We start from the raw sequence: 23,724 nt of genomic DNA, 5'->3' as shown, positions 1-23,724 counted from the left end.
ACAGTAAAACCTACTGTTGAAACACACATACATCTAACACAAGATTTACAGCTGATGTATTTCTTGTTGAGAACTCCAAGGGATCACAAACAAAATAATTTTGCTACCACTATGATGGATAAATAAAATGTATGATGATGACTAATAAGAAGTCCATCAGTGTGATAGCAAGAGAGGATGAGTAGATCCAGTGGTGTCCCTAGGGTTGGCGTCACCTGGAGTACTAACTCATAGTATCACCCTCCCATTGACATCTTCCCATACCACATCGTAAATAATATTTAGTCATATTTTTGCAGTAATGTTACTCATTAATTATAATTCATGGATTTCACTGAATGTTATGGTAATAGTTGTGACATAAGCAACTAGCAAAATTAAAATTATACCTTTAAATTACAATATCATATGCACATAAAACATTTGCATATACATCATTTCATGTGGTTGAAATGAAAATTTGATAAAATGATATGCTTTTAAAGATTTTTTAAAAAATTTTTAATTAAACAAATTTTACAATTTAAAATCTGGGGCCTCTCCTTTCTCCTCCCACTAAGCCTCACCCCACTCACACAATCTCTTACAGCATTTTAAAGGGACACAGGCGAATGCCCCATTTTTGCCAAAATGCAGATGTTTGAGTAAGCAGTGGTATCACACACACCCTTAGGGTGTCACCCCTCCCTTGGATGTCACCCTTCATGATGCCATTGAGTAGATCCCTCGCCTATTTCCCTGTCTATCCCTTTGGTCATCATTTAAGCAACAGTCAGTGCTGCAAGGGCAGAGTTCATCATTCTGGAAGTACATCCTGCCTCTAAGAGCACACTTGGATCTGGGAAAATGGACCTGTCCTTGCCCCTTATTCTCTCTAGAGTAGCTCCTTACATACATGACGTTGTGACAGTTTGAATGGTTGCTGCCACATACACTGTCTACCCTCAAACACAGAGGGTTGTTTTAAATTATTCAAAATTGTATCCCAAATTGTATTCAGAACCAATACAGGGAGCTAGGCCACTCATTTTTTAATGACCCTTTCCCATGCTTTGTGCAAGCAGTGAATTACAGATAAGTAGTGATAACTGACCATAGTGACCAGTTAACAAAACAGTGAATGCAGTGAGACATATTTCTAAGTATTGATGAAAATAATTGGTTTGTTATTAGCCAAGACCCAGTGGTATACCTCTGTGTGGTTTGTACTGGAACTTTATTCTCTCCTGTCATTACTGGAGTGTTAAGAACCTGCTCCAGAGGTCTTCCCAGTCCTCTGGACCAAATATGTAGAATGAACAGAGGGCAACAAATGGAAGGGTGTAATTGGTTTTAGTAGAAGCAGTGAATTCCAACAAAACTTCACCATTGAAGTCTGGCCATTGTGTAAACACAATACTTGGCTCCTAGTATATTTAGTAGGGCTGTTTGTGATGAAATACGAACAGATTTATTCAACTAAAATTCAAAGTTTTTAAAGTAAAGAGGTTTTATTTGCTAATAACGTAGTAAAGGTGCTCTGTGCAAAAACTAGAAAAGCAGCCTGGTATTAATTTCTCTTGTGTAATGCTGGAGATAATACATAATAAAATAATCTGAAAATCATTTCAGATTATTAGTCTATTGATTAACAAACAATACAAAAAATACAAATAAGTTGCAAAAACGTATTACAGTTTTCTGGAAGAAAATCCCTATATAATATTTACAGAATAAGATATCCCAGTTGACAAGTGTCACTTTTGCATAAATTTAATCTGATGCATTTTCCATACACTTATACAGTACATCACATTAGTTTATTTCAAGTAAAATTATATCATGTTTTGAAAAGACATTTTTTTTCCTCTTTTCTAGTTGCTGTGTCTTTGAGGAATCAAAAAGTCATCATTCCACAGTTCCAGGATACTGATACTGTGTCTCTGGCAAATTCCATCCAAGTACCAGAACTCAACCAGTTCACATTGTGCTTTGAAGCAACTGAAAACAATGGCAGTAGCCATGACTGGAAGGCTTTTTCTTATTGTGGTTCTCCTCCATCTACAGAGTTCTTCAGCTTTGGAAAAACAAAAAGGGGCCATTTTGTATTTATCTCAGACACAGAATGTATGTTAAATGATGCACTTGATACTAGTCCAGATGGAGACTTTTTCACAGAAACATTTGAACAGCTTTGCATTATATGGGATAGCTTCTCTGGCACTATCGGCGTAAATGCCAAGCACACATATAAAACAGTATTCTGTTCAAATTCTTATGGAAAAGTAATTCCTGGTAATGGGAAGTTGGTTTTGGGCTCTAATAGAAATGATATAAACCCTCTCAATGGAGATATTTATAATTTTCGCCTTTGGAATTTCACAATGAGTTCTCAAACACTTTCCAACCTCAGCTGTGATGTGAAAGGCAATGTTATAGACTGGGAAAATGACTTTTGGAGTATACCAACATCAGCACTTAAAGCAGAAAACAACCTGAGTTGTGGTGAGCAACCTTTATTAAATGTTTCCTTCCTGGTGTAACTGCAAATGAGCTAAGCTTCCCACAAAGCAGCCTCACCTTTCCTGGGTGTATCATGAAGTGTTCTTCCCATAAAGTGTGTGTTGCTTCTGGATATATTTGCTCTTTTTGTTAATTCAGAGTTGCATTGAGATAGGTTGTGTTTGTGTGTTTCAGTGGTTCAATAACAAGGTTTCTTTTGTTTCAGTGCTTTTATCATGGTATTATGCAATGTAGAATAAATAAATAATACAATGCGCCTTTGCCTTACGCGGGGGATCCATTTCGGACCCCTCTGCATAAGGCAAATAGAGCGTATGCTCGAGCTCCATTTAAAATGATGGGGCTCGTGCATGACGGGTGGCGCATATGCCACAGGTGGACACGCCATTGCAAACCCGTCGTGCAGCTTTCAGCATAAGCTGAAAGCCGCATAGAAGGCACCTGCATATGACACAGGCGCACTGTATAGGTTAAATAAGTCTCCCTTATCCAAAATACTTTGGACCACAACAGTTTGGGATTTCTGTTTCATTTTGTTTTGTTTTTGTATATATGTACATAATGCAATATCTTGGAGATGGGACCCAAGTCTAAACACAAAATTCATTTATTTTTCATATACACCTTATGCACATGGCCTGAAGATAATCTTATACAATATTTAAAATAATTTTGTGCATGAAACAAAGTTTGTGTACAATGAATTATCAGTAAGCAAAGGTGTCACTATCTCAGCAAGTCATAAAAAAAGTTTTGGATTCTGGAGTATTTTGAATTTTGGATAAGGGAGAGTCAACGTATAATAAGAAATCACAATTAATATTCTCTGTTCTTTCTTCTTAGATTCACGTCCTTAAACAAAACAAAATATAATAATATGGTTGCCATATTTTCCTTGTTATGAGAGATATCCCTTATTTAAGGGCCTGAAACCTTGTCCTCATATGGTTGCCAGGTATCCCTTATTTGAAGAAATGTCCCTTATTTGAGGGCTGGAAAGCTTGTACTTTATGTAGACTGAATGGGACACTTAAAATTCTGTCTTTAGGAATGTGATCCCTTTAAGATGAGATGAAACCAAGTTGCAGCAAGAAAAAATATCTGAATCTCACCACTGATATAGATTGTTATACTACCTATCCCACTCTTTTTTGCTTTAAATCTAGGGAATGTTTTCTCCTGAGTGTCTAATCAACCAAACTGAGTGAGAATAAGTGCCAGCTCTCTTTGACATGCAGACTTAGACTGTTTTATTTAGATTTTCTGTATATCTAACCAAATCTGAGATTACTCTGAATTTTAATTATAGTTGTCAAGCATTTTTATATGATCAACATGGATTCAGTTTTAATACATATTAAAAAGCTGTTGTGGGGGGTTTTTTAGTACGTATTAAAACTGGATTTTCATGAAGACATAAATCTATGAATTGTATAATTTTTGTTGATTAGAATGTGGACAATACATTGATATTAGCTAGAAGAACATAGTGAAATTAATTTTTGTTCGGTATTTGGACAAAATGTAAAATAGTTTGTCAGTCTGAATTTTGACTTTCCCTTATTACTTTATTACTTTAGTTGCTTTATATTATTATTATTATTATTATTATTATTATTATTATTATTATTACTTTTGAAAGCCTGACAGTTCTATTTAATAAGAAAAAGTGAGTATGAGGAATGAGCTAAACAAAGAGCATGCAAGATAGAATTTGTGTTTATTCAGACACATAACATAAGAATAAGGACAAAGTTTGTGTAGGCAAAGAGAAGGGGAGTCAGAGTCAAATTATTATATCTTCACTCAGTTATGGAGGTCAGTTATCTTAAGTACATTCATATACAAAACAGGAGGAAGAGGTTACTTGATATCCAGAAAGGAATACATAAAAGAAGCCAGTAAAGGTATCTCCCATCTTACTTCATTGAATTATCAGGGGTAGCCAGTTTTTTCAGGACTGTGGGCCAGATTTTAAGTTCAGCACCTCACAGTAGTTTTCAAATGGGCATGGGATGGAGAAAGAAACATGGACGTGACAAGATACTGACTTCTGGAAGCCTCTAGAAACAGAAAAAGCACAATATTTCAGTATTGCAGGGACATGGGAGACATGTATATGAGGTGGGAAATAAGGTAGGAAACTAGGAGTCTGTTCATAATACACAGTTCTGGTGCTATCATTCCATTTTAACTGCCATTTGTAGTTTGGTGAGGCACTGGAGAACTCTGATTATTTGAAATGCTCCTCTCCTATGAAATCCTGACAGTCCCAAGATTCCATAGGACAAAACCATAGCATTTAAAGTGGATTAAGAGAGTCACCATGGTGTAGCGGTTTGAGTGCTGGAGTATGATTCTGGAGACCAAGGTTCAAATCTCTGCTCAGCCATGGAAACCCACTGGGTGACCTTGGGCAAGTCACACTCTTTCAGCCTCAGAAGAAGCTACAGAAAAACCCCTCTAAACAAATCTTGTCAAGTAAACTCCATGATAGCTTCACCTTAGAGTCATAATAAGTCAGAAACAACTTCAAGACACACAACAATGGACTTCTGGGTGGAACACCATGGCAAGTGAAGGTCTCTGCAAGCACTCCATGCACAGGGAAACATTTTAGGGAAAACTGCTGGAGGCAAGATCTAGCTGGGAAATGTATCCCTGGATGAAAAGAGAAACTCAGAGATCACCCATTTGAGCTCCAAGTCCTTGTTAGTCATGTGTTGACCACTAGAAATGTGGCTGGTGGGTGCAGAATGAGGAAGGGAGGGCCACAAGAACAAAAACTGGCTCAACCACAAAAAGTGAGATGTTTTTTCTGAATAGACATTAAACTTGCACTCTCACTTTCTTGATGTCATTTTGGGGACTATTTTGGATAACAAAATTAAGAGGCGTTCAGATAAGTGGTGAAGCATGACCTCTAGAAATGGACTTCTTCACACGAGTAAGAGATTTTATTTAAAGGAGTGTGTGATTCAAAACAGAAATGTGCCTGAATATGTTGATTCTAAAAGAAGAGAGAAGGGAAGAATTGATGGATGTGACTTCTTAATAAAGAGAAAATAACAAGGAAGAAATTAATTACACTGAGAGCGTAAGGCAATGGTGTTGACGAAAATATAAAAAGGGAAGATAAAATGGAATTGGAGGAAAAAATGATTTTAAAGTTGAGAAGACTAAATATGTGGACATTACAGTGACAATTATGAATTGCAGGTTGTTGCAGAATAAAATATTTATTAGTAAATTAATATAGTAAGTTAACACCTTAGCATAGTTTAAGGTATGGGATGAAATGAAGAAAGATACACGAAGATGAAAGAAGTTAAATCTGTTGATGGAGTTTATCACACTAGCGAGATCCCATGGAAAAACTGGAGTTAAACAAGATTAAAGGCAAAGAACACTCGGAAATGCCCAAAGTTTATCACACAATGTTGCAGTTAACATGAAATAACGCAAAGTCAATCCGAACGCAAAGCAGAGGAAACGCAGCTTTTTACTTTCGGAACAATCCAAAAGTAAAAAAGGTGCCAGTTTTCTCTGCTTTGCATTTGGATTAACTTTGTGATATTTCACTTGTGATAAACTCCCCAAATTTGCAAGTTTTGTTTAAATTCAAATATACTTTAAATCTCGTTTAACTCTTGTTTTCCCATCGTTTTCCCATGGGATATCACTAGTTGGGAATGATTTCATAGATAGAAATGAATGTTTTGCCCAGAATGTCATTTTGTACCAGACAATACTGATTTTTACAAATGATTTACATTATAAGCAATAGCAGGATAATCGAAGTTTTTGTGGCAAGGGAAGAAACCAAGAGTAAAATATGAAATACTACAAGATGCAAAACAAGGAGGAAGGTTGCTGTTACACTGCAGAATTAAGTCTTTGACACTGCTTTAACTGTCATGGCTTCATCCTATGGAATCCCTGGGAGATTTCTCATTGGCATTTGTTGAATCTTTATCTTGCTGTTTTTCAGGACTGGCGAGATAAAGACACAACAAATGCAAAGAGAAATCTCCCAGGTTCAGGGGTTTCCCAGAAAACAATGAGCACTAATCAAGCAGACACTAATCCTCTTTTGCAGACCCTCTTACCCTGAGGCCTGTCATTAGCAACAAAACAATACACATGCAAATCACTCCTGCCTTCACACAGTAAAAATAAATAAATATATATATATATATATATATATATATATATATATATTTAACCAGCTCCTTTCCAGGCAAGCATTCTCTGCAGATGCCAGCCACAGATGCTGGCGAAACATCAGGAAGAAACTCTTCTAGAACATGGCCACATAGCCCGAAAAACCCACAAAAAACTATGGATGCCGGCCATGAAAGCCTTCGAGTTCACATTAAATAATATATGGGTTTTTCATTATTTTCTTGTGCTTGCACATGAACACAGAGAGCCATTGTAGTGTACTAGCTTTAGTACTGGCCTAGGACAGGAGACCAGGGTTCAAATCCCCACTCAGCCATGGAAATCCATGGGATGACCTTGGGCAAGTCACACTCTCTCAGCCTCAGAGGAAGGAAAGGGCAAACCCCATCTGAATAAATCCTGCAAAGAAAATACTGTGATTGATTGAGTCACTTTAGGGTCACCATAAGTCAGAAACAGCTTAAAGGTACACAACATACACATGCACACACATCTTTTTAACCTGTTTTCTTTACCCACATTTAAATCAAATACAGTTTCTAAGAAAAAACCCGTTCTTACCAACAGGAGCACGGTTGTGATTCTATTTTCCCACTTCAGAAATACTTACACACAGCCTCTAATAGGCTGAGCAAAAACTCTAAAAGTGCACATGGGAAATTTGCTGCTCTTCTCATCTTGTTCAGCAAATAAGTAATCTATTTTAAATGTAACCACTGAAAACAGATGTAATATCGGGAATAAAGTGCTAACAGCACTGTAGAGATTTGTCCTGATTGTTAATTTAATTGAAAAAAATCACAGAAACATAACCATCCTGCAACATTCACTGCAATAAGATCCAACAAACAATCAAGAGAACATCCTATTTGCATATGAATGTTACTGTCCTTATTACTCTCTTAGGGTTTCATTTGTACAAACAGTTGCTTTTTCTGGCAAAATGTTTTTTAATGGACTCTCTGAACACAATTCTATTAACATGCTGGTACAGGGAACCTCTTAGGAGAGCAATGCCTCCTCCCAGTTTAATATGCCCTTTAAAATTGAGTTCCTAGCTGCCTACATTTATTAGGCTTTGCTAGACACAGCTTCATCCCATAGGGTGGACCCAAATATAACTCAGTAGTTGAAGCTCTCTGCGTGTGAGAAAACTAGTCATGAGTTCCCTCCTGTTTTCAAATATCTGCTGAAATAAAAACCAGTTCTCCCAAGGACATGTTCTCAGAGTCTCACATTAAGGCTCCAGATACTCAATAGAGTTTTTAATTTTTGTACAGTGGACACTTGGTATCCTCTAGTATTTGGTTCCAGGACACATCACCCTGCCACTGTGGATGCCAAAATCCATGGATGCTTAAGTCCCATTACATGCAATGGCATAGTAAAATTGTCTCTTTTATATAATATATATATAGTTGCCGCATCACACTGTTGACTCATATTCAACTTGTGGTCTGCTAGGACTCCTAGATCTCTTTCACATGTAGTCTTGTTAAGCCAGGTGTCCCCAACCTATATCTCTGCATTCCATTTTTTCTACCTAAGTACAGTATCTTACATTTCTCTCAGATAAAATAAATTTTCTTAATTTTGGCCCAGTTTTCTAATCTATGAAGGTAATTTTGAATTTTGATCCTGTCCTCTGGGATATTAGCTACTCTTCTTCTGCAAATTTGGTAAGCATGTCCTCTATTCCTTCATCCAAATCATTGATAAAGGTGATGAATAGCACTGGGCCCAGTACAGAACCCTGTGAGACCCCACTGGTCACTTCTTTCCATGTTGGAGAGGAGCCATTGTTGAGCACCTTTTGGGTTCAGCCAGTCAACCAATTACAAATCCACCTAACAGTTGTATTATCTAGGGTTATGTTTTTATGTTTTACTAGCTTGTTTGCAAGGATACCATGTGGGACCTTATCAAAGGCCTTAGTGAAATCAAGATATGCTATATATACAACATTCCTTTCGTCTACCAAGCTGGTAATTTTATCAAAAAAGGAGATCAGATTAGTCTGACATGACTTGTTTCTCAGAAACCCATGTTGACTTGTGATTATGGCATTGCTTTCTAAGTGTTCACAAACTCTCTGTTTAATGATCTGCTCTAGAATCTTTCCTGGTATTGATGTCAAACTAACTGGACAATAATTGTTGGGATCCTCTTCCCCCCCCCCCCCCTTTTTGAAGATGGGGACAACGTTTGTCCTCCTCCAGTCTGCTGGAACTACTTCTGCTCTCCAGGAATTCTCAAAAATTATTGTCAATGGTTCTAAGATTACATTTGGCAATTCTTTTAATACCTTTGGATATAATTCATCTGGTCCTCTTTTTAATTTATATTTCTTTGGTGAGTGCCTCTCTGTATGTGCAAAACTAGGCACACACTGGCAGTTCTGGGTGGTACTGTGTGGGCAGTGACAAATGCTGCATGTGTTACGGTATTAGTGCAAAGGAAGGCAGTAATGCTAGAAATATTGCAAAGGTACAATAAAAAAGAGTAGTCCTGATTGCATAGCACTTTTGAAAAGAATGCAATTTTAGGCAAGAGCCTGATGTCATAAAGTCCTATATGTACCTAGATCATTAATAGGGGGTTAGCTCTTATGTGTTCAGCTTCATGTATCTGATTCTGCCACTTTTGTTGCATCAGCAGGAGAAGACAGTTCAAATGTTCAATCAGTTGTATTGATAAATATTTGTGAGTTATTCTCAGTTCATTGGCTTAATCAAAGTAGCTCGGTGTAATAGTGATCAAGTGATTAATAAAAAAAAACAACTTTGGTAACAAGGGTTTTTCAAAAAAAACCAGCAACTGTTGCTTATGGTTCTCTCTCTCTCTCTCCCTCTCTCTCTCTCCCTCTCTCTTTTAAGGTTCATATCTTATTCCCCTACCAACAATTGAACCAACTAGCTGTGCAAACCTAGGAGGTGTTTGCCAAGGTAAGAAACAAACACTATCCTTCAGATTGTGAATATAACATAATGAGAAGGAAACTAATGATTTATTTATTTGTATTTTGACTTAAACTTCCTGATAGAAAATAGAGAAAAGAGTGTTGTAGTCTTGATATACATGGTTATACTGTGTGTAGTATATGTGGAAAGCATGTAACAGCTCATTTGATACTGCTGTTTCTGTACAATCTTTTCTTATAGTACCTGACCAGTAGATTCTATAGGAAAAAGCTCCAACTTCATCTGTTCCTTCATGCCATTTTATTCATTGTCTATTTCAAAAATGTAGCTTTCACTGATGCAAAGTAAATGTTATCAGCAGATCCAGAATATATGAGCAAATCTACAGTACTGATTATCACAGTAGTCTTCTTAAGGAACATACAAATGGCTATACAATGAGGAAGAGAGAGACAGAATGAAAATGGTTGAGAGCTTTCTGGGATAAAGGCTGAAAATAAAGGCTTTTGTCATTTAATTGTATTTTTTGTATCTCTTTTGGGAGGTGTTGTCATGGTTGTTGCCAAATCCCCTGTCCTGTAAAAAGCCTGGGGGTTTGTCCACCCTTAGAAGCCAAAACAAAGATAACATCAAGCCAATAAAACACTATCTGATAATAACATATTGACATCTTATATTAAGCAGCACCAGCCATTAGTCAAGACCAAACATCATTTGTGTGAATTTGGAAAAGGAGCTTTCTTGCAGTCCAAACCACTGTCTATTTACTCAGCATTAAATCTAACAATATATGAAAAGATTTGTACCTGACAAATGTGCAGAGCCTTAAAGTGTTTTGGGTGAGATTAACCTGAAACATAAACTGGATATGGCAGATGTTACAGAGCAGAATACCATTTGGGCACTGTGACCATGTAAAAATAGTTTTAGAAGCAGTTGCACTTTCTCTGAGCTTGCCTAAGTGCAGTTCCTAATGAAGCCCATAGTTATATCAACATACCCCTAACACTCCCACTGTGGATTTTTGTAACAGGTAAGCTCAAGGCCGTAATGGCCACTGTACAATTTGTTGCAGACGTGCAGGATCCAACATAACTTTAGTGGTATCAATTTAACACTGTTGTGTTAAAAAATTAGGCTCTTGGCCTATAAATTATATGAGATATCCTCATTGAGTGATTTGGAAAATAACCATATTTGTAGATGTTCAAGTCCCCTTATATACAATGGGGTAATGATATGTCCCTTATATAAAATGGCAAGATCAAGATTTGCTTTTTGGAATTTATTTATTTATGCGTATTTTAAAGCTGTGGATATTTAAATCCATGGATGCAGAATTTGTGCACATGGAGGGCTGTCCGTACTTTTTTTTAAAATGTAGGTCTCTAAGGGAATGGCATAAAACTATAAAAAGTCCTGTAAAAGTGTCTTTTAAAATCATTATTAAGAAGAAATCAGAAAAGGATTATACGTTACACGAGAAACAGGCAACAATATTTCTGCTTGTTACATTGCAACTTCAACTCTTGTGCCTCCCTCAAGGTAACTCAGAACAGTAACTACTTTACTAGTAACTCATTGTTTCATGCTCTAATATTTAGTAGACTGAGAATATTTCACATCTGTTCACACTGAGAAATCTACTGAATATTGATGTTCTGTCTTCAAAGTGTCATATATATATGTCCTTTAGTTCCTTTGGGATATGAAACAAATTCAGTCGTAAAACAAATTTTCCTCACTATTTAGTGGTACTTCCCTTGTTTGGATGAAAATCTCTAAATACATTCGTTGTTGTTGTTACATTTATTTGCATCTCACTTTCCCCCCAAAATTGGGACTCAAAGCAGCTCACAATTTAAAAGAACAACACAATAAAAAAGTAAAAAAGTAAACATTAAAATAGCATTACATTATTTACAGTATTAAAACAATTTAAAAATAGTTCTAAATGACAAATTATTATGAAAACATTTTTTTCTATGTCAACTGAAAATGCTTCACTTTTTGAAGGTTTGTGGTAACCTCTGGATTTTCTCTGAATGCCGGTGGGAATTAAATGAAACCTCAGGCAGCACTTTGAAAATATATCCCTCACAAGTCTGTCTATTTATGATATTGATTCTGTTAATTATTCAGAGCTTAGAGGATTTACTTATATTCTAACATGGGTGTTCCAGACAAGCTGTTTTTATGCTGTTTGGTTAAAAATGGTTTTATTAAAATGCCTCGAGAGACGAATTTATATGTTCCTTAAAGGCAAATATTGTACAAGTAATTGTTGTTCTTACTGTGTGCCTCCAAATTGTTTCTAACTTATGGCAACCCAGAGGTGAACCTATCATGGGTTTTTCTTGACAAGATTTGGTTTGCCAAGAGGAGGTTTGCCATTGTCTTCCCCTGAGGCTGAGAGCATGTGACTTGCCCAAAGTCATCCAGTAGGTTTCATGGCCAAGCTGGGAATTGAGCCTTGGTCTCCAGTCACAATCCAACACTCAAACCATTATGCCATTTTCTGATTACATCCTGATCTTAAAAATAGTAATCAAGTAATCAAGTCAGTGACACAGGGCTCAAGCAGACTAGCGGCCTGAAACCAACCATTGCCATGGACTTGGACGGGCCATCAGCAAGAAGTGACTTTTCACTGCTCCTTTCCTGCCCAGGTTTGGGTCACCTTAGGTAGCCTCAGAGCAGCTTCCAGCCACATCAGGGGCATGTGTCATCTGCACACCATGCCCCTGAAGTAGCTGAAAGCTGCACTTTTTGGAACACAGTTGCTAATAGGTTTAATACTGGTGCTAGAAGAGCTTACTTTATTCTTTAGCAGAGGGAAGTAGTGTGTTTCAAACTGGCTTCAGGATAGGCTTTGGGGTTGAGACTACCATGGTTGCCTTAACTGACGATCTGCGTCTCAGCATCGACAGGGGTAGTGTGACCCAGTTAGTGCTCTTAGACCTCTCAGCGGCTTTTGATACGATAGATCACGGCATCCTCCTGGACCGCTTGGGGGGATTAGGTATCGGAGGCACTGCATTGCAGTGGTTCCGGTCCTTCCTCTCGAACAGGTCCCAGAGGGTGCTGCTCGGGGACAGTAGCTCCAGAAAGAGGGAGCTCCTTTGTGGGGTCCCTCAGGGAGCTATTTTGTCCCCAATGTTGTTTAACATCTATATGAAGCCACTGGATGAGATCATACGGAGTTATGGTGCTGGGTGCTATCAGTACGCTGATGACACCCAAATCTATTTCTCCATGTCTCGTTCGTCGGCCTCGAATTCTAATGGCACCTCTTCTCTCAATGAATGTCTTTGGGCGGTAATGGGCTGGATGAGGAAAAACATATTGAAGCTGAATCCGAACAAGACAGAGGTGCTCACGGTAGCGGCCCTGAAACCAAGAATTGGGTTGCAACCACCAGTCCTGGATGGGGTCACACTCTCCTCCAGTGACTGTGTTGCAGTCTGGGGGTGCTCCTTGACTCGTCGCTCCTGATGACAAATCAGGTGAATGCGACGGTCAGGAGCGCCTGTTATCAGCTTCAGCTGATACGCCAGCTGCGCCCTTTTCTGGAAGTAAGGGATCTCGAGACTATTGTGCACACACTGGTAACCTCACACCTTGACTTCTGTAATGCGCTCTACATGAGGTTACCCTTGTGCCTGGTTCGGAAACTACAGCTGGTTCAAAACATGGCAGCCAGGCTTGTGTCAGGGACATCTAGAAGGGACCATATCACTCCAGTTCTGAGGTCCCTCCACTGGCTGCCTATTGCTTTCCGGGCCCAGTACAAGGTGTTGGTTATTACCTTTAAAGCCCTAAATGGCTTGGGTCCAAGCTATCTCAGAGACCACCTCTTCCCATACAATCCTCCCCACGCCCTCCGGTCCTCTGGGAGGAACTTGTTGCAGCCTCAAAAATCGAGGCTTGCAGTGACCTCCCGGAGGGCTTTTTCTGCTGTCGCCCCCAGGCTCTGGAACAGCCTGCCAGATGAGATCCATCAATTAACATCTTTGGACAGCTTCAAAAAGGCTGTCAAGATGGATCTCTTCAGGCAGGCCTTCCCAGACTGAAATATCCCAGCCTCAGGATCTCCCCCCTCCTCAGTAATGTCTCCAAAGCCCCCTTTTCTTTTCTTTAGAACTGAAGTTGCAGTGGTTTATTGGTTGGTATTATTCTGTTTAATTTATTGTTGTTTTAATTACTTATTGTGGTTTTAAATTAGATATGCAGTTTAATAACTTTTTAAGGGGGGAGGGAAATATATTGTTTTTATGCTGTATGTCATTTTAATGTTGTAAACCGCCCGGATTGGTTCGCCACAGGGCGGTATATAAATAAAAATTTATTATTATTATATGTTTGTGTAAGAGAGGTTCTGTCTGTCTGTCTGTCTGTCTGTCTGTCTGTCTGTCTGTCTGTCTGCCTGCCTGCCTGCCTGCCTGCCTGTCTGTTTTAAAGCCCTGTGAAAGTAAATATCTATTATTATCATTTTATATGTGAGCAAATGAGGTTTGTCCAAAAGTAGATAGTTCAGTTAGAATTTTGAATTTGGGTTTCACACAAAAATACATATGTTTGCATTGTATAACTTGTTTACTGCTTTAAGAAGCAGGTTCCTCCTTTCTCTGTTCATATTTTCATGCATTATTTCCATTTGCCAATTTCATTAACATTCATATTCCATATAAGTTCACCTCTTTCTCATCTTTGTTACCAGCTACTGTAAATTCCACCACTACATCACCCACTGTCACCACTAACATGCCTGATACTAACAGAACCGATAACCAAACCAATGGTAAGAAATTCAGTGTTACATTTTCTTTGTTATTTGAGTAAGCTGCTGCATTGTCTTTTTAAGCATACTCATATTACACACTTCAGATATCCATTAAAGGGGCCTGGGTTTACTTCAGCAGATACTGATGATGATGTCCACGTTTCATGAAGGCAAGTCTATTTCAAGTACAAGGAAAATCTCTTTTTTCAAACACTGGTCACATTTTTAGTTAATCTTAAATGCTAAAATGTCAACAATTTAAAAATGCAGTATTGATCCTGTAATTTATAGGATATGTCATTTTAATGTCGTTGCTCAAAATAACCATAACCTCTATTGTTGTTATTAGATGGTCAAAAGCATTAATATCCATCTGTGTAGGTCATAATCCCAGACCAAAATTTAATTGGTGGAGAAATAGATCCCACTAAAGCCAACCATTGCCTTCTTCAGAATCATTTCATTTCTGGTAAACAATGAAAATGTCATTTCTCTTAGGTACAGATTGTGGATGTGATTCAACAGTAGTAAATTTGGTCCACAGTAAGAGACAGGATGAGAAAGATTAATCCACAGCTTTATTGCTCAAAGGCAAACTAACAATAGTGAATTAGATCCCGAGCAGGGTCTGGAAAATATACGGGTTTTTTGGACTACAATTTTCAGCATACCCAAGGTGATGACAGCTCCTTATAGTCAAAAAAGTAACTTTTCCAAATTCTCACCCAGATCCTCCTTTATTATTGTCATCTTGTAAAGTTTTACATTTAATTCTAGGCTTTTAAATTCTGAATTTTTAGTCCTCATTTCCTCATATACAAGGATGAATAATTACTGTAGTTTCCTTCCCACTGTAAGAAAAGATAGATATTCCTCTGCAGTATTCTCCCTGTATTTAAACATTGCAAAGAGTTGTGGAGGAATTATTCCATAGAGAAAAACATGTGGTGTATGTGTGATGTGTCATAACCCTGTTTTTCTTACATAAAAGAAAACCGCTGTGCAGAAAACAGTTTTATGTATATGAAAAAAAACATTTGATGTACAGGAAACCAAGTAAAACTGGTGTGTTGTTGTTATTGTTGTTGTTGTGTTTGCACAAACAGAATAATTCTTCCACAATGCTTTGGGACACTTAATATTATGGACACTAAAACACTATGGTGTAACATTCTCATGGTTGGTTATATTTCCTAACCAGTTTTTAGCATTGTCTGGTACTACAATTTTGTGAGCTTCAGAATCATTGAAAGTAAGGTACAGAATTAGGAAGCATACAATAAGCTGAAATAAGTGGAGGGCTGAGAGTCCTGGAGTGTAATACATGAGCAAGGGATTTCCAGTGTATCTGTATATGGGATATGAAATATGGACAGACCAAAATATGATGTTGGAGATAGGGCTGTTGTTTTTTTAAACACACAGGGGTGTGATTTCACTGTGGCTTCTCTCTCACTTTGGGTTTTCTTTACTTTCTTTGTATTTTTCATTCATCCTTTCTCTCCTCTCTTTCTCTCCTGTTCTTTCTGTCATCTCTTTTCCATCTCAGGCTCTTCTTGTCTTCTTTCACTCTGATTATCTCTTCCCATATTTCCCTCTTTTCTTCTCTCTCTGCCTCTCCCTGCCCTCCCTTAACTCTCTCCCTCTGTAAGCCTCCCTATGGCTCTTCTCTCTTTTTTATTATTTCTCTCTTTTCAGCTCCTCTCTTTTCCCTCTCTGGTTTTTCTTTTCTCCTTTTCTTTTTTCACTTACTCTTGTTCCTCCTCCCTCTCCTCCCACCTTTCTCTTTTCTCTCTCTTTTTTCTCTTTTCTCCCATACATTATCTTTTCACTCAGTTCACTTACTTTCACACACAATAATAATAGAATGGAGAAATAAGTCCATTCAGTTGCATGAAGAGAAAGAGAATCAGCTATGCTGGGGAAAATAAAAGAGGGAAGAAGTCCTCCGCCACATGTATTCCATTGCCCAAAGTGTCCTTCTCATCTGAGCTTCTTCCAAAATACAACTTGTTCACTAGTTTTAGAGGTAGGTATGTCCACTTCCTTGTTCATGTTTCATACATTTCCATTTTGCCCAGTCTCTTTAACATTCATATTCCATACATATAAGTTCACCTCTTCTCATGTTTGTTACCAGCTACTGTAAATTCCATCACTACATCACCCACTATCACCACTAACATGCCTGATACTGATAGAACTGTTAAACAAACCAATGGTAAGAAATTCAATCTTACATTTTCTTTCTTATGCAACAAAGCCACTTTCTTGATTATAAAATATACTTATGGTATTATAAGACTGATAAAAGGAGTTCACAAGAGAAGCAAAAATTGTGGCGTACCCAATGGAATCCAGAGAAGCCCCCCATCAGTATTTCCCAATTTAGTGTTTTGGTTCGGTTTTGGACAAGGGAAGTATAGATCCTGAAAAATTGGGGGGGGGGGGGGCAGGGATCATTATACACATTTATGATGTGATTGTTTCATTACTCTTCCGATACTGTCAAGATTAATGTTATTTAAGAAGACAATCTTGATACTGTTGCTATTGTCATTGATGAAGAGGAGAGCAGCTGATCAGAGAAATGTTGAGAAACCCTCCCCCTACATTCTGTTGTGTTCTCTCCTTCCATCTCTCCTTCTGTCTATGGCTTCTCTTCCCCTTTTTTCTTCCTCTTGCTCACTTTCTGTACCTAGTTATCCTTCTCCCACTGCTCTTTTCTTCGTTTGTTTATGTGCGATGAAGGAGAAACATCCTGATCAAAAGGAGATTAAGTGGCGTGGTGGAAGGAGCCTATCCCCTCCACAAAGTATCTTGTCTTAAAGGTTAGGGGGGACAGGGATGGGTTTCCATGCCTCTCTATTCATTTTGGGGGGTGGGGGCAGGGCAACACTTACCCTGCTCAGGTGAAGAGAGAGTCCATGAATAGTGGGGGAAAGAGATATATAAAATTTATTTCTACCACAATTTTACAACCTGGTGGATAACTCATTCAGTAGAATCATAACACTAAGAAATGAATGCAGTTGTACCATTTATTTCACTGGAAATTAAAGATGTTCACAGTGGGCAGAACAAAGATGACTTGGTCAGCTCCTTTGATGTTTTTTATGTTTCTGCACATCACAACAAACAAATGTGTTATAAATCAGTACTGTTCCTGCTTACACAGTTGTGAAGATAATCTTATGGGGAGTAAGTTAGTTTTTGCAAATAATTTGTTTATTAATTATATGGCTTGCTATATACAGACTTGCAGGAAATGAAAGCTCCTGCTGCAGTGGTCTTCAAATTCAAGAGAAATTCACCTGATTCCTCTCAGCAATTACTACCAGGGCAGGAAGATTCTAAGATAAAAGGTGTCAAAAATATAGGAATTATTTCAACTCCAATAGTTTGGCCTGTGAAACCAAGACTTTCCCGTACTAGTAAATCTGCATCAACTGAGGAGAAAAGTTCAGAGAGAAAAAATGTACTCAATTATTTCATCATGACTACCCCTGAGATCACATCATCTGCTCTTCAGGAAACACAAGTTAATGTCTTGGATCCTTTTATAGAACAAACAAACACTGACCATAATTCCTCTCTAAACTACTCAATTATTAATAGTTTTTCAGGGGACTCTAATAGCTTGCTAAGTGAGAATGATAATCCAAGAGAAGTACCCACTATTCCGCTTGATCATGTCAGGAATATGGTTTTTCCTTTTCAACAGAGCAAAAGTGTTGATACAGGATCAATATGGACTTGGGCACCTCCACTGGAAGATCTCATATCAGGTTCTTTATTCCCCTCACTGGTGAGGAAGAACCTTCTCTTTGAACATACAAAAGATCCTCAGTGGATACTATCATCTAAGAGTTATGCTTTCTCTTCTGCATATAAAGATACTTACAATTTCTTGCAACCTTTGACATGGAAAGAAGTTGCAACTGACAATCATTTAATTTCTGGAATTTTACAAGATACCTTTCCTTCTCATCTTATACAGTCTTCCTATGCATATGCTACTGAATTATATCAACAAACAAAGATGGAGTTACTAGAAAGCACACTTGAAAGTGTTTACTTAGAGCCCACTAAGAGAGTTCTACAAAAAGATTTTGTTAAGAATGAATATTACATTGTTGGCAAACTACAGCCTACAAAAGTTAATTACATCAAAGACCATAATTCAATACATTTTAAAAAACAGAATTTAAAACACAGTGCAAATCCTTCTGGCTCTTTACAAAACATGAAAGCCTGGTTTCCAGATGTTATATCTGTAATCCAGCCAACAGAAGCTCTCTTACCAGTGGAATACAGTATAAACTGGCAAAGTATATCAAGTATCTTACCAAAATTAAAAGAAAGAGGACCAGATGTTCAACAAACTAATTCTGTTTCATATCTGTCTCAAGGAACTTTTAATATGGCTTCTTTAAGAAGTGCCTTATTAACTGAACATCTGCACCATCCAGAGAAGGAAGATGCCTTGACCCAAAAAGATGTATTTAATTCCCCAAATACATTGATTTCTTACACAAATTATGTGCTTTCCTCTTTAATTTCTGTGGAAAATATCAATTCAACACCAAACAAATTTATCAGAGCTGGACATTTACAAAACAATAAATCTGATAACCCACCAAATTATGTTCCTTTTCCCACTGTTTTCCCTAAAATCAGTAAGTCATGGGAGCCTAATGACTTACGTCATCAAAAGCAATATGTAGATAGTATGTCAAAAAAATATTGGACTTTGGAGCAAGACTTCGGCATGCCTTCCAAGGAACCTACAGAAAAGTTGGCATTTAGTGAGTTGAATTCCTTCCTAACAAAGACAGTGTCCTTTTTCATATCCCCCACAAATATAGATGACATCACTGTGCAAACAGCATCTAATAATAGTGTGCTGGACTATGGAGCTGTAAAAATAGGCACTTCTATTCCTGTGTCAGAAAAGGATGGAGAGAAATTAAATTCATTTGCACCAACAGTCACATCAAGGATTTCAGAAAATATGGAAAACACAGCTCAGTTGGAAACAAAAACAGACACACATCCTTCTCTGAACCTAAGTGTGTCTATAAATGCCACATCTACACTTCATTTTCCTTTGACATCATTGGAAGTACCTATGATTCAATCTTCCTTGCATTCTGACCAATTTTATGTAACATTCATCAATGGACAGAAAGATAGTTTAGCCATGCAGCAAATTCTAGATAAAACCCCATTTGCCTATGCGAATGCTTTGCATTATCAAACTGAAATACTAACACTGTCTTTTGAGTCTTCATGCTTAGACAGTGACTGCACAAGTTCATCACCGAATCCAATAAATGTGGAGAGTCTATCACAAACTATGAATATGGCTAGACAGGGTTATGAGTTCACAAGAGCTTCTGATTATGTACAAGAGAATAGCTACTCATTTAAGAACAGTGGTTTTCTAGGAAAACAAAATCTACATAAATATAACTTGTTTATAGAGAGGGTACCTTTGGAAATGTTGCAAACTCATAGTTATAGACCTCAAATAAAAGCAAGTTCGCAGTTTGGGAGCAACTCAGGAGCACTAATGTTTTCTACACCATTGCAGTCAAAAAGCCTTTTGAATAACCTTGATCAAAATTTTCCTGGCTATGGCTATTCATGGAATGAAGAGCAAAACATACAGAGAAGCCCACTAAATGGACTCCTAACTAACAGTGAACAGCAATCTGTAGAAGATACAGAAAGCAGACTTACCCCTTCTCTTCATCTGCAACATGCAGAAATGCTTGATGGTGAAGTGGCTTATAAAAGTATTAGATTTAATATAGAAACCACTGTTTCAGGAGACAAATCAGTTTGGAAGATACATCACCATTCCAGCAAGCATAATGATCATCCTGTTAATAAAAGATTATCCTCCAATAATATCCAGGGTATTGATTTGTTGTATACATGGAAAATTTCACCATCTTTGGATTCTGAAAGAACATTTACTCACTCTTCTTTTTTAGAAGTGCATACAATTTCAGTGGTTACCAGCATGTTAGTCCAGTCTTCTCCATCTGTTGAAACTTTAAAACATGTTAATGAAAATACATTAATTCACACAGAAATGATGTCTGGAATTACATTCCTTCATAACACAGAAGTTCAAAACTCAGTAAAAGCATCAGCTTATGAAAATCCTCTCACCAGTGTGGTGTCTGAAACAGATCAAAGTATTGTGCCTAAAATAACACTGAATCCTGATAGCAGCTCTCCAAAATTGCTTTTCTCTTGTTTTTTATGTAACTCCTTCAATGGGTTGGACTGCCCTTGTGGACCTGAGGTCAAGCACAGTATGTCAACAAATCCATTTAGATGTAGAAATAAAATCATTTCATCTGCAAGATTTTGTAGAAACAATTAGAATTGTTGAGTAGATTAGAGTCCCATGGTATCATAAGCCTTAAACCGTTAACATAATTGAACATCATTAGAACTACATTTATGCCATTTAAAAAAAAATCATCTATTGTGTGTGATTCTAATTATGACCTTTCCTCTTACTAATCAGAAGAGCTTTGAGGAGACTACTGTGGCAATCAAAGACCACTGATTCACTTGTGCTGTTCCTGAGCATTATTTTAACTTTGCAATTTGAATAAAATCAACACAGACATAAATTTATAGCTGAAGAAATTAAATAAATAAGTTTGATCTAATGAGAGGGTGGATATAGAAATAAGCCTACCCTCCCACGGAAGCAAAACAGGCTACTAAGACCTACGACACAGCCCCAGCAGCAAGGTGCTTAGTACAAGGATACCATGGAAGAGAGCCTCTATGTGCCTCTTCTGTCCTCCATCCTACTGTTAAGCAGAGGAGATATTCAATAATATAAGCAGGGGAGATGAAACCCTAGCATTTAGCTTCAAATACATTTTTTTAAAAATTATATACCACCATTACCATTCTAAAGAAAATGTATACTGTATACATAATTACAAAATGGAAATTATATCTTTGAATCATTTTGGTTTTGGCATTTTATAGTCTCCTGAGAGTGACAATGAAATTATAATTTTCTGTACTAATCTAAGTGGTTTAGTGGTGGTGGAAAGTAAAACTCTTTCAGTCTTCTCTAGAGATAGAATATTAGAGTTTTCTCATCAACATGATTTAATTTAAAATGTATTTTGGTGTTTTCGCCTAATATTATTGCATTGTAATGGAAATAATCTTTTACTCATAGAAACTGATTCATGCATCTCTTAAGGTTCATCTACATGTCCTAATAATGCCATACATGCTGTGATGTAAGACCACTAGTAAAAACAGGATCTGCAGCAAATCATAATCCAATCTATTGAGAGTAATCTATGAATGGAAACTTTCACAAAGAGATTTGCTATATGTCTCTAGCTCCCTTCCCATAAACTTAGCTGGTGATCTGCTAGGCTTCTTTCCTCAGTTGGTTCCCCATTTGATAGCTAGACAGTGCTGTGAAAACATCTCTTCTCCACTTTAACTATTTTGTGGGAATAAGTGTGTTTGAGTGGTGGTCCTGACTGGAATTGGATTTAGTCCTCTGCCTCTGATAAGTATAGTTTGTATATCCCCTGAAGCGCAATACATATAGAATGTGAATGGGGGGGGGGGGAGGGGGACAGGACACAGAGATATCAGTGATGTAATTTTTGTTACTATATATGACCCCTTATGATATTGTTCACCAGCTAAATCAAGGGATCTCATAGCTTCTCTCACAGTTACTGAACCTATATCTGTGTAACTAGCAGTAGAATTGTGTCCTAAGGATAAACTTCTGGAATTGAAGAAAGGCTTGGAAAATGCAAATTATATTAATTAGTTTAAGCTGTTGGGATACACTGTTAAAATTTATATAACCAGGTAAATGTAGATGGTTAACTGTCACATAGTGTCTATTGACATCAGTAGATATTTTGTAATTAAATTTGTAGTGAACTGGGAACTCACATTGTATCTTGGCATCTTGCTGTACATTGGCTGAAGTTTTAAATATGGCTTTGTTTCAGAAAAGACATTGTAGGAGAGAAGGGCATTTTGATTTGAAGCCATGCACAAACTCCTGAAAAGCATAATTTTATTAATTTCTGGCATCATTTTTCTTCCCTCAGTCATAATTAAAATAACACACCATTAAGCATTCCCCTCACTAAGTTTCAAATAATCAATGTCAAATGCCATTTTTAGATTGTTGATATGTGCCTTGAAGTCATTTCTAACTTGTGAAGAACCTGTTGTGGAGTTTTCTAGACACGATTTATTCAGGTGGGGTTTAACTTGGTCTTCCTCAGAGGCCAAGGGCATGTAACTTGCCCATGGTTGCCCAGGGGGGTTCCATGGCTGAGAGGGAATTCAAGCCCTAGTCTCCCAAAGTCCTAGTCCAACATTCAGACAACTATATTTCACTGGCTCACGTAATTAGATACTTCCATATTAACGTAATTTGCCATAAAATCAGGCCCACAGTGTTAAAGTATAGTATTAATTATTATTAACATTATTTACAACATGGCTTTCCCCCTCATATTGGCACTTAAAGTGACTGAAAGTTGGTACATTAACCTTATGATTCAAGAATAGCAATATTAACCATGAGTCAGTATTAGATACTGTAGGTGCCACAATATTTACAGCCTCCTCCTTGTCTACATGAGCCAAAAGGCTTATCACTCTCTTATTCTAGCACCATCCTGTTTGGGCAATGTACATCCTAAACTACAGTTCTGGTGCAAGCAGCTGACATGATGACTGGTATGTTCTGCTTCAGAACCAGGATATAATAGCCTTAAAGCCTCTGTCTGCACAGGCATCCCACTGAGCTGCCTGGTGCATCCACTGCCACTGTGGGTAGCTCACTCTGAGGACAGAATGAGGCACCAAACCATGTGATTAAGACTGGGTGCCTCATTCTGACTTCAAGTGAATGACCTGCTGTGATGGTGGACAAACTGGATGGTTCAGCAGAATACCCATACAGACAGCCATGGTGGTGCGGAAATGGAGAACCAGGTAATGCGGTGGGGGGGAGGTTGGGGCAGCTGTGGGGCCAGGATACTCTGGGCTGCCCTCAGAGTATACTGGTCCATACAGACAAGGCCCTAGTTTGCAGAAAGAGTGACCACTTTTACCATTCAGGACGAATGGGGAAAATGTGGCCTATGGGCCTCATATATCTCCTACCAGCCCTGGAAACTCAAAATTACATAGACCCCTTCATTTTAAAAAATGTGCAGAAATAACTGAAACATGCTCACACACAAAAACCCCTCCCAAACTGCCACAAAACATGGTAGTTTGATTCCCCTTACACCT

General features: G+C 37.7%; 1 protein-coding gene across 1 annotated transcript in view; it reads left to right on the top strand.

Annotated features, from left to right (window-relative positions):
* ADGRG6 (adhesion G protein-coupled receptor G6) overlaps positions 1–23,724 on the top strand; it is a 132,176-nt gene that overhangs the window by 50,866 nt on the left and 57,586 nt on the right. Inside the window, exons 4-6 of the mRNA XM_089528451.1 lie at positions 1,858–2,484; positions 9,564–9,632; positions 17,649–20,720. Of these exons, the coding sequence (XP_089384577.1) occupies positions 1,858–2,484; positions 9,564–9,632; positions 17,649–20,720 (3,768 nt within the window). The remainder of the gene's footprint in view (positions 1–1,857; positions 2,485–9,563; positions 9,633–17,648; positions 20,721–23,724) is intronic.

Source organism: Sceloporus occidentalis, unplaced genomic scaffold (assembly GCF_023333645.1).
Source record: "Sceloporus occidentalis isolate IW3139 unplaced genomic scaffold, rSceOcc1.0.p SCAF_6, whole genome shotgun sequence".
NCBI classification, from domain to species: Eukaryota; Metazoa; Chordata; class Lepidosauria; order Squamata; family Phrynosomatidae; genus Sceloporus; species Sceloporus occidentalis.
Note: the sequence above shows the minus strand (reverse complement) of the source record. Positions and strands in the feature narration are given on the sequence as shown.